At 39.1% G+C, this 12,478-nt stretch overlaps 1 protein-coding gene across 7 annotated transcripts in view; it reads right to left on the bottom strand.

Moving 5' to 3' along the window:
* The window catches only part of WDFY3 (WD repeat and FYVE domain containing 3), a 251,147-nt gene that overhangs the window by 63,396 nt on the left and 175,273 nt on the right, over positions 1-12,478 (bottom strand). For all 7 annotated transcript variants that reach the window (XM_046656544.1, XM_046656548.1, XM_046656546.1 and 4 more), the window contains 5 exons: positions 11,470-11,649; positions 9,856-10,089; positions 3,738-3,837; positions 1,584-1,744; positions 284-513 (listed from right to left, as the gene is read on the bottom strand). In XM_046656544.1, coding sequence (XP_046512500.1) covers positions 284-513; positions 1,584-1,744; positions 3,738-3,837; positions 9,856-10,089; positions 11,470-11,649 — 905 coding nt within the window. The remainder of the gene's footprint in view (positions 1-283; positions 514-1,583; positions 1,745-3,737; positions 3,838-9,855; positions 10,090-11,469; positions 11,650-12,478) is intronic.

The raw sequence follows: 12,478 nt of genomic DNA, 5'->3' as shown, positions 1-12,478 counted from the left end.
TTTCTTAACCTCCCGTCTATTTTATTTACTTTAAAAGCACACTTTCTAAAATTATACACATGACATATGGTGGTTAATAAAAAATTTAAAGATATAGAAAATTAAAGAAAAAAATACTCATTATTTCACTGCAAATATGCAACACTTGTCTTTTACCTTTTGCATGAAGTTTTAAATAACACTGAGATTAAAGGAAAAAGAAATGTTACTACCAAAAAAGTAGAACAAAGAGTCCTGGTGGAATAATATCAAAGACACAGTAATCTGAACCTAAAGGAGTTACCTTCCAACATGTAGATTAATAAGGCAGTGAGCCAGACAGCTAATGAACTCTTGGTCATGGTTCCCGGGTCCCAGGATCAAGTTCCTGTTCACAGTCAGGACCCGGAGTGAATCGAGGAGAGCCACTTGCTGCGGCACGGTTTTGTGTGCCCGTGAAAACTGGTACAAGATGGTCCTGTTGAGGCAGTGATAAACCGCATCCAGTGATAATCCCTGGGATCTTCTTTTTGACTAAAGATGTGAAAGATATTTCATTTAGTAAAATGGACGAAAAGAAAAGATCTGCTTATCACTCGCATATGAACATTTATTAGGTTTACGTACCAGATGCCGTGCTAGGTCCTGGGATGCTAAGTTAAAAACTACAAAGCCCTTGCTATTATGAGGTTCAGAACCCGAGAGACACATAAACATAATTTAACAAGAAGAGGGCTATGTAAAAATACACCTCCCAGTGAGAAGAGCTGTAACACTCCCATGGGGAGGGCTGCCCCCTGCCCCCAGAACACGAGGAAGTGCCATCTGGGTAGAGCTCCCACCACACAAGTTTTGTTAGGTTAAATGATCTCTACTCAAAATTACTGAAAAAAATTACCTAAAATCAACATTTTAGAAGTAGTGAAAAACTACTTTTGACATTCTAGTTTCATCCTCTCACTTGAGAACTTTTCTTTTTGGCTTAAATACAAATTTATCTCTTAAAAGATTCTTAGGTGACATGAAAGAACCTATGCACCATATGCTAATAAACCATAGTAATAGTATTTCCTATTTTCTATATTCCGTGTTGAATAATATTAATCACTTGTGCCAAACCAGGCCAATATGGCTTAGTCAAAGGTACCACAAAGACATACTAAAATGACATCTTCAAAGAAACAAGGACTATAATGCACTTGGTAAAGATTCAATTATAAGAAGAGAATACTCCTTTAATATCAACTCTTCATGCTCTGTTAGCCTTTACACACTGATGTATTATACTGTAAAAATCTATCAAATCATATTAACTTACTTAAACCAAAAGGAAGCTGTCTAGCTATGTGGGCAGCAAAGAGCAAGACCAGTGGGAGGCCAGTGAAAGCCCACAGCTTGAGAGAACGAGGCAACTTTACAAGGACTCACCGGCTCCAGGCTATGGGGAAGGCGGGAGGGTTATAGGTCTACAATTTTTTATTCACTTTTAATAAGCTGAACTCTATATTAAATGTTCACATTCATTGTCTTATTAGTTACACTTATTTGACACCTTAGGCAATAGGAAAACATGTACTCTACAACTAATAGTGACAATGGATTACCTGTGCAATTAGTTGAATTATAAAATCTATAAGAAGTTTAGATTCTTTGTTGAACATGCCTTGCCAAAGCTTGTCCACCACACGTTGTGTGAAATAAAACACATTGTTCACCAATATCTGGTAGCTTCCTCCACTGGTAATAGGCAGAGATGCATCTTCTCCTAAATTCCAGCAGGAAAAAAATGTCTGAGAAAATTGATATCTACCAGCACAAGATCAGATCCTCAGACAAATCAGGCTAAGGCAAAATGAGTACATCTACTACATTGAGAACTAAGACCAGGAGCTCTTAGGTACCGCTTTAAGAAAATGATGTTCACGTCTAGAAATCATGATAAATGCTGGAAGAAAGAACTTCTGCAGGATACATTGAAGATTGACACTGGGAAGTTTCCTACTGCCTTAAGACAGTTGGTGATAAGCAAATGGTTCTTCAACGTAAACTGTCAGTGACAGGTGATCTCCATTTGAGAGAAAAATGAAGTCAGTTTATTAGCGGTAAATTGATTCTGTGTAACTAATAAAGGGTGAAACAAACCATCAAGCAAAACTCTATTTTGAGTATACCTTTAATAGCACTGAAGCAGCACAGGCAGAAGAGAGGTTCAGAAGAATTGGAAAATAAAGCACAATCAGTGGTGGTGGTGCCACGGGGTGCCTTTCGCTCCCTCCACGATTATCATCAGCGTTGTTTCTCCCAAAGCTACCACTATGTCCTCAGTCAGCTTGGTACGTACATACTGCTTCAAGACTAATCTCCTAGCTCCTCCTCCAAACCAGAACGCCCCCTCTAAGCCCCTCATTTCTAGAAACTCTGGAGCCGCCACTGACTGCGATTATTCTCACCTAACTCTGAATTACTCCATTATGCAAAACTCTTCACTTTTTGTCTTTGTGTAGTAAGATGACACTACATAAGTAAGATTCTCAAGTGATAAAAACCAATACGAAAGTTTGAGCTGACATCATGATTTGCAAGTTGCATCCTAAGATAATACTAAAGATTTCTTGGTAAATGTACTTTGCAAAAAAATGATAATTTAATAGCATGGAGGTTCTAGGATTAATATTATTACCAGAACTCAAGTAGCAAATATACTAAATCTTTACTTACCCTTCTCCTTTAAATTCTATTAGTGTTTTACATATAAATGTTAGCTCCACTATAAATGTATCAAATTTTATATTATTATTGTAATTAAATAAAGACATACAGAAGAAACATTTTAATGTGTTTTGAATTTATGTCCTGGAAGCCATCCTAAGAATAACACATACATACAAACATCTATATATATACACACACACACCCGTGACCCAACAATTCCATTCATAGGTACACACTCAAGAGACATGTGTAAATATTATACACATATGTGGCCTATAGGAACAAGAAGGTTTATAGCAGCTTTATTTCTAATTGTCTCCAACTGGAAACTACCAAATGTCCATTAACAGTAAAATGGATACATTTAGATATTCATATGATGATTACTAGTGATGAAAATAAATGGATTCCTGCTACATGCAACAGCATGGATAAATCTCACGAATATAATGTTGAGTGTAAGAAGCTAGACTACAAAAAGTACGTACTGTATTCCATTTATGTAAAGTTCAAAAGTAGGCAGAATAGCTGTTGTTTTAGAAGTTGGGACAGTGATTCAGTGAGTAGTAACCGGGTCAGGGTGGGAGCGGAGTTTCTACGGGCGCTGGTGGTACATTTCTATCTGAGTGGTTTTATACAGACATGTCATCTGGGTGACAACTCATGGGACTCTACATTTATAATTTGTTTATTTGGATACTACAATGAATAATTTTTAAAAGTAGAAGATATTCACAAAATACAACCTGTTCACGTAATACGGTTTTTAAAACTGCTTTCTTTTTCCTTGTCCTCTTCCTGCCACCCGAGTGCCCAGATGTGGACAAGCACCTTAACTTCTTCCTGCTGGTGGTTCTTCATCTCCGATTCAAAGGAAAAAGCTGGAAGGGCCTTTTCCTCATTATAGAAAAATACCAATAAGAGGCGAAAATGCATAGGAAAGCAGGAAAGAGATGAAGTTAAAAAGGAGATATACTTGTGGTTTAGATAGAGCAGGAGAGTGATTATAGGTAGTTCTATAAAGTGAAAATAAAACATAGCATTACCCAATAACACATCAGCCGCAAGCAAATGGTCCATCACACTATCCAGAATGTAAGTCTGAAATTCTTTTTGCTGAGTTCTCGTAGATCTTTCAGGGGAAGCCTAATCAATAAAATTTAGAATTAGAATCAGAACTAAACAAAGATAAGGGCTCAACCACAGCTATATTACCAAATGTATCAAAAGGATTAAAAAAACCTACTGGTAAATAATAAAGAGAGATGGTATATATGCTTACACTCATTCTCTTTGTTTTTCTGACCATACAATTAAAAAAATTGAAGCCGAGGTGAAACATCATCGTTTGACTTCATTCCTCCAAAAGCAGTATTCTAGACATTCTAAGTATTTAATAAATATTTGATGATTTATTATTATATCCCACTTGCAAAAGAGATCTGGCAGTTTATAACGAGATACAGATGAAAGAAATCATAAAGCCATTAAAACAAATACAAAAGTTCAGGAATACTAGTAATCAAGAGGGTAAGTCAGTGGGGAGGGGAATACTTATATCACAAAGTTAATTAAGCACACAATTTAGCTCTGAGCTTCCTAGGGGTCAAGGAGGAGGAAAAAAGATAATACGGTTTAAAAGCTTTTTGTTATCTATAAAAAGAAGCATACTAGATGGTGAGCAAGGATGTTTTCCTAAAATTGTTCTGAGAGGAGATGTTCTTTGTGGGTTCTTATAAAGAGGATAATGAACAATCCTATAGGTAGTATTTTTGATAACGGTTCTATATAGTACAAAGATGATTTTAAAAATTATCTTGAATAAAAGCTTAGGGCACAAGGTTAAACTGTACTCTTCTGAGGGCATTTACTGGTAATTAGGGTAATATAATCCAGGTGTATAACTTTCATTATCCAACCTGAGAGGTGGATAAGCTTAGGAGTCTGGTATGATACTAGAATAATTTGGGAAAAAGTGAAGGATATGTCACGCTTTTAACCTTAATAAATTTTCCTGCATAGTTGAACAGATTAATGCAACAGCCAGCAGGAGAGCTGTGGCCAAGGCCCTCCTCTGCTGACTGTACACCCACACCCACCAACTGAAGAGAAAGTGAGAAGTACTAAGTGATAAGAAGCAGAACGCCAGGTCAATGAGGATGACCTGGTAATCAGATCACATACCATTTTACTGAACAGCTTACTGAATTTACAAATTTACAAGTAGTTTACAATTTACTCATGAAATTTACTAAGGACTAAGGCTCCTTAGTAAGTTAAGGAGGATTTAAACACCGCTGAAGACAACAGTACCCACTCAGAGTCATAATCAGTTCAAAGTGGTTAATGGCATAAATAATAATGAAGAAGGTTTATCAAATCTCAACTAGACAAAGTTTAGGAGTCTGAAAGACAGAGGGACCACAGTACATAGAGAAGTAGCTTGACCAATCAAAATATTTATTTTTACTTAATTAAAAGAGATTCTTCTGTATTCCATAAGGATTTAAGACTGGCTTAGTCACCAACAGGCATTTAATCCTGATTCCTCTCACTGAAGCTGTTCCCCTAGTGATCATGACCCAGAATTTACACTTGTTATTGGCCCTAACTGCCAAGTTCAAATGTTCTTGCTGAGATATATGATATACAGTAGCCTAACTTCTAAAGGACTTAAGATTTTACGAATGTATGTATAGTTGTCTCTGAGGCTTTTTTTTAAACAATTCATTGGACTCCTCTTATGTACCAGACACAGTGCTTAGTTTTGTGTACACTATCTCATTCAATCCCCAAAATATCCCTTTGAAGTAGGTTCTGTCATTCCCATCTCAGAGATAAGGTGACTGATGCTTAGGGAAGAAGTCACTTGCTCAAGTCACAGCTGGGATTCAAACCTCAGTGTCTCGGATGCCAAAGTTCACGGCCTCACCTGCTATACCATACTCTTGCAGCTCTACTAAAAATCTCCACATTGAAGCTAGCAAATGCACAGCAAGAGCAACTCTGCTACAACCTCCTTGTCAGTTTTTTAGAGAAAGCTGGCTGGCCCACCAGACAACTGGGATGAGTTCAGGGCAGAATGAAGACACGGTAAGCACTAGGATCTGCTCTGGCCTCTGGCTGTCACATCTGTCTTCCCAGTGAAAACAGTGAAGCCAGTCAACGTAAGTCTTCAAAGTATCACAGCCTCCTTTTTCGAGGCCTGGGGACACCATGCAGAATCTTGGTGCATACAGGCCAGACAGCCCACGGGCGTGCGCTGCCCATGCTGAGAGCAGGAGGCTCTGGGAGGAAGGTCTTTGGTCCTCTGCTCTGCTTCTGTGATGGGCTGAAGCCTTTAAAGAAGAGGACTGTGAGCTCTTGGTTCTGACAGCAGTATCCCTCTTGGCTGATTTCTCCTCTCCGTTATTTTATAGTGCTCTTTTTGCCCACTTTTGTCACTTTTTTCCCTTATTTATTTCCCTGTAGTCACCCAGGGTGAGTTTCACTCTGATGTGAATGGGGAGGTCTTTTTAAAGATGGTTGGAATAGGGAGTAGTAAGTCCTTAGATGATGGAAAATTGCCTACGGTACGAGACAAGCACACACTCCATTCAGTCCCCTTAGTTTCATTATTCTTCCTTCAGGTGTCAACAAATACTTTTTCACCTGTTCTTGTATACTTTCCTTCCACTGCCATGGTGGTATTCATGTGCAGCAAATTCACTTGGCCCTTCATAAGAAGTCTGGCGGTGACAGCAGAGGACACCGATAAATGGGAGCTGGGAGAAGAGTCACTCCTCACCCTTGTAAGAGCCACCATAGGCCACTTAATTTCTTGAGTAAGTCTTATGTTCCAGTTACTGTGTTACAAATCGTAAATGTAACATCTTATTTAATTCTCACAATAATCCTCAGAGACAGGTTCTAATATTACATCATTTCAAAGATGGGCAAACTGTGATGGGTAAAGAGAACTGAGCTTGTCCAAGGTCATCCAGGTAAAACCAGCCCACATTTAGTTTCCCAAAATAGTTTTTGCTTGGTGATTTACATCTATTTAACTCACACAGCAATCCCGCAGGGGAGATAGTATATAATATTCTTCTCCAGAGAATGAATTTAGCTCGGAGAGAGAAAAATGCTTATATAATGAGCAACAGGGCCAGAAACCAAAACAAGTATTTCTCACTCCCAAACCCATGCTCTTTCTATTACACCACACTGCCTCCCTAGTCTTTGGCTTCAGCATCACTCAAGCCACTCTATATGCAAGGGAATTCTTTATTTTTATAGACTACTACTAAAGATAATGTCACACATTCTTTTATAGATATAATCAAGCAAGTAGATATTCTTATGATGAAATTCCTACAATCATACAAGACTGAAGACGGCCTGGATTGAGTTTAAGACACTGAAAATCAGTTGGTTTAAGCCCCTTTCTTTATGTGGCTAAGCGGTAAATCTATGTAATAATTCTCTTCACGAAGTTCCTCAGAGATAATGACTTCATAATCATAACATTCAACATCATATGCTTGTAATTTATTGTTTTACACCATAGGGAGACATGGAGTGCAACAGTATTTTCACTAAATATCTTTTGTATGTGTATTCTGTATGTGTGTATTAGACTTGAAGTTCCTCAAAGTATTAAGTACTTTTTATTTCTATTTATTTATTTTTTTTGCGAGAAAGACTGGCCCTGAGCTAAACTCTGTTGCCAATCTCCCCCTTTTTGCTTGAGGAAGACTGTTGCTGAGCTAACATCTGTGCCAATCTTCCTCTATTTTTCATGTGGGATGCCACCACAGAATGGCTTGATGAGCAGTGTGTAGGTCGGTGCCTGGGATCTGAACCTGTGAACCCCAGGCCACTGAAGCAGAGTGTGCAAACTTAACCACTATGCCACTGGGCCAGCCCCTCAAGTTACTTTTTAAAAGCAAATTTGTATACCCCTTATTAGGTGGTATCATATTTCCCTGTTTGGGAACTGCCAGGGATGTAGTTATAGTTAAATGATTCAAAAATACTTAAAGAACACACCAGGGCATTGCGCTAAGTTTGCGAGAGATAAAAGGACATGTGAAAGTTGGGCCCTAACTTTGAGGAGTTTACAATCTACCTGGAGTTTCCATCTTGACACTCCCCGCTTCTCCCTGAAATACAATCCTATCACCCAGACTGTACAAGCAGACACAACTCCACTGTAGGCAAGTCGTGCCCACAACAATGCGAGCCTTGTGGGTAACACACGGTATATCCAACTTTCCTTCCCAAAACGTACAGAAAACCAAAACAAAGGACAATTACATGCTTTATCTGTGGTTAGTTATTAGGGTGCCTACAAGATTGAAAATGCTATTACTAGAAACATATACTCACCTCTTATCTTCCACATACGTGTATTTTATTTTTTTGGCTCAGTTATGCTTTGTTGCACACACCTCTTCTGACCTTTATTCTCTTATTTTCTGATTACCATTTCATTTTGCATAGAACGCTTCAAATTCTTACCCAATGCACTAAGATAATGGCCATCTCTCACTGTTAAAGTTTCCAAAGACGGCAGGCTCTAACCAGGCATGCTTTTAAATTCTACCACACGGATTAGGCATGAAATCAATTCTTTTTCTGCCAATATTCAACACTGTGGTCCTGGGTAAAATGCTTACTAGCATTACCAGTATCTAAATTACATTAGTGATTTCTTTTAATTGACCTAGGATGTTTTCACATGAATAAGATAAAATATCTGCTGTGGTTTTAAGGTTTAAAATAAAGTTAACTGTATCAGCCACTAGAGGGAGCAGAGGGAGCGCAGGCTCAGCTGTCAAGCGGCTGAGAGCAGGGATGACGCTCCTCAAAGGGAACAGCACTTGGTCCTCTGCACTGACTGAACCTTTCATAAAATGTGTTATTTTCAGAGCCCCTGGCACCTATGTACTGCTTGACCCTGTTCATATGAACTGGCCAAAAGAATATTAATGTATAGGCAACAATTATAAATGAAATTCTCTTTCTGGGATCTTTTAGTTTCTCTTGAGACTTTTCTAGGTAAATATTTGGTTTCAGGGATTGCCAATTTCTAGAGCCAGCAGTGTGGCCACTTAGGGCTCATTTTCTGATGCATCAGCTGATTCCTATCATTTATCAGGAGAATGGGCAAGGACAACGGACTAAATGTTTGTGTCCCTCTCAAATTCATATGGTGAAGCCTGAACCCTCAGTGGGACGGCATTCAGAGGGGGAGCCTTCAGGAGGTCATTAGGTTTAGACAAGGTCATGAGGAGCCCCCATATGGGATCAGTGTCCTCATAAGAAGTGGAACAGACACGAGAGCTCTCTGCCATGTGAAGGCAGCTGTCTGCAAGGAAGGAAGAGAGCCCTCACCAGAACCCGACCAGGGTGGCATCCCAATGCCAGACTTCTCAGCCTCCAGAACTGTGAGAAATAAACATCTGTTGTTGAAGCCACTCAGTCTGTGGTACTTTGCTAGAGCAGCCTGAGCTGACTAAGCAAGCAACCTACAAGCTTGCTGCCTTAGGGAAAACTCACTAAGTGCACATGAGCACCCACTATGTGAGACACAGCATGTCTTAAGCTGCACAGGATACTAACAGCAATGATACCTGGCAATGACCTGTAAGAGGGACTGAAACAGGAAGTTACAAGGTGAGGAGACAATGTAGCCATAAATGTCCAGGGAAGGAGTTGGCACACTAAGGCTTGTGGGCCAAATTCAGCCTAAGCCTATTTTTGTAGATAAAGTTTTACTGGAACACAGCCATGCTCATTTGTTTATGTATTGTCTATGGCTGCTTTCTAGCTACAGTGGCATAGTTGAGTAGTTGTGACAGACTGTACAGCCTAGAAAGCTTAAAAATAATTACTACTTGGCTCTTTACACAAGAAGATTGTCAATTCCTGGCCTAGTGAAAGGGTGATAAAGGACTGAATTAAGGACATGCTTGTGGAAATGGAAAGAAGAGAAACTAACTGATAGTGCCTAGAACACATCTGGCATAAAACACTCCCCCAGCCCATGATATGTTCTGTCTGCACACCCCAGAAGAATTAGAAATCTGAAAGGTATGTGGCAGAAAACTTGCTTGGTTATTAATGTCCTATTTAAAAAAACAATGCAAAAAAGATGCAAATGCATTTCTTTGTCTTTACCTCCAACAGAAGATCAATTAGTGGAGTCTGCTTGCTGGCCGGGGTAAGACAGAGGTTGTCTATTATCAAGACCCGCATGAAGTCAAACACAAACTTCTTAGCTGGGTGATTGGTCAGATAGGTCTTGACGCCCACGTTGCAGTACTCTGACTGGCTTCTGTTCATCCCTGTGTCCGCAGCAAAGGCTTTAAATTCTTCCGCTGGAGATCCAACTTCATCATCGAGATCAGTCACCTAGTAGAATCAAGTGGAAAGATACTCTAGTCACATCTGATTTTGATGTTTTTACTTCCATATTTCCTAAAAAACAAACTATAGCAGCAACAGTATTTTCCCTCAGATTTACCTACAATTTAACTATTCAATGAATTATTTCACTCTGCTCTATTTGACCCCTGCTTTCGAGGTAGTAATCGGGCACCATGTGTCATGGTTACTCAACACGTGCTCTTCTAATATTAAACTAATGACTGGCCACTAACAAGATATCTGTTTTATGTTGAATTTTATCTCTATTGTGGGTAACTGCACTTAAAATAAATAAAATAATAAAATAAGAAAGACTATATTTGCGTATGTGAAATCTACCTACTGAGACGTCAAATATCACAGAATTTCAGATAAAGAGCTGGTACAATAGTAGCATTTAACGGCTAATCCATTTTTGCAGGTTAAAAAAACCCCAAATAAACAAAACAAAATAACAATAAAACTAGTGCCAACTTTGAGTCAATAGAAAAAGAAAGAAGGACTAGAAGACAGATTACAAGATGCTGACAAGGAAAAGACACTGAGATATGACCGAAGGTCAGTTTTTACCAAAATCCAGGATTTTAAAATTATAAACAAGCCAGGGTGTTAAGGTCATGTGTTATACTTGTCTTTCTTCTAAAAATCCCCATAACTTTAGAATTCGAGTATTTCACCTTTATACATGGAGAAAAATTTTATGAAGAAGGTGGTTTATTCCAAGCCCTAAAGTGGTGGTGGAAATAAGAGGAAATATCACGAGATTCTGAAGTACTGGGGAGGAATAACTGTCTTTGGGCTTGTTTTAAAGGAAAAAAGAAGTACCTAAACTATATATGATTATAGTCTAATAACTTTCCATTAAATTAGTACAAAATAAGAAAAATAACAGTTGAACCAAATTAGAAAAGTTGAGCAGAAAGGACAAACATTTCATTTTTTATAAAGAAAACCAGTCCTATAATTAATTTATAAAGACTAAATTCAAGAAATGCAAAATTCATGAAAAAAAGTAGAAATAAATGTGATCTGACTAGAGTTCTGTAAGCTAGAAAGAACAATTCACAATTGCAGAGCTGGCATCGCATAAAGTAAGAAATGGATGCACCACTGCTTAGAGAGGGAAGTTACTAACAAGGGCCTTAGGAGAATATCGTAAACGAAAACAGGGAGTCGAAGGCACTGTTCTCCTCAGGGAAAGCAGGAGAGTGTGAGGAGAGGGACACGAGATGGTGATGGAAGAGTAGAAGCAGAAAGTTGGGAAACTGTAACTTGGTCAGAAGCTTAAAAGACTTGAAAAAAAAGGTCCGATAACCATTGGAGCAGACTAATTGCAGTTTTGCCATTTTCCTCCCCCTTTCCTACCATCTCTGAGTAAGGGCGAATGTTGAAGGGGAAGACCGTGGCTGCTAATGCGCACAGGAAATCAGGGCTCATCCACATGGAGGCCAGGTCGGGAACGTTGTGATACAAGTATCTAAAGAACTGCATCAGCGTCACAGGGTACTCTCGGAGCCAAGAGCCCTCTTCTTCTGATTGCCAAGGCTGTCATGGGGGCAAGAAGAGAAATACGTTAGAGAAACTGATCCTGCTAAAAATTACTTTAAAAATCCATTCCTCACTACTCTCCTAAAACCGCATATATTGATGGTCCAGGACTCTTTTATGAACCACACACATGAGCAAACACACAGGCAAACAAATCCACAAATAAGCTAAAACAAAACAATACCCTAGAAACTGACGAGACGTTTGTCTATTCATTGAAATACTCACAGCTCAGTCACTAGAGTCAGTGGTTTTGATTATTTATCATTATCAACATGAGTATAGCTGGTGCCAACAGTGGCTGTATTACTGTCAAAGGTGCCCCATCCTCCATCATGCCAGAGTTAGGAGTAAGATAAAAGATGGGGAAGTTACTTCATCTTTCTGAACCTACTGTCATACGCAAAATGATGAGAACAATGCTCTTCACCATTATCAACTGTGATATATAATAAGAAATATATATTCTGTCTTTGTCCCATTCCTGGCACAGAGCTAAAACCCTTGGAATGTCCTAAGTGATCAGAGCCATAAATACGTCTTTTGTCAATGATAAGGAGCCCCCTTCCACACCAGGGTTTAGGTTAATGAGGTGACTTTTGAAAAGCCTCTAAGGATGAAGGCTTGCCAGGGGAACCAACCCGTGACTAGATGGTTGGAACTTAACCTAACCCTCTCCCCCACAACCTCCATGGAGGGGAGAGGGGCTGGAGATTGAGTTCAATCACCAACGACCAATGATTTAATCATGTCTATATAATCAAGCCTCCACAAAAACCCCAAAGCACAGGGTTCTGACAGCTTCTGGGTTAGTGAACATGTGGAG

This window comes from Equus quagga, chromosome 3 (genome assembly GCF_021613505.1).
Source record: "Equus quagga isolate Etosha38 chromosome 3, UCLA_HA_Equagga_1.0, whole genome shotgun sequence".
In the NCBI taxonomy this organism is placed as follows: domain Eukaryota; kingdom Metazoa; phylum Chordata; class Mammalia; order Perissodactyla; family Equidae; genus Equus; species Equus quagga.
Note: the sequence above shows the minus strand (reverse complement) of the source record. Positions and strands in the feature narration are given on the sequence as shown.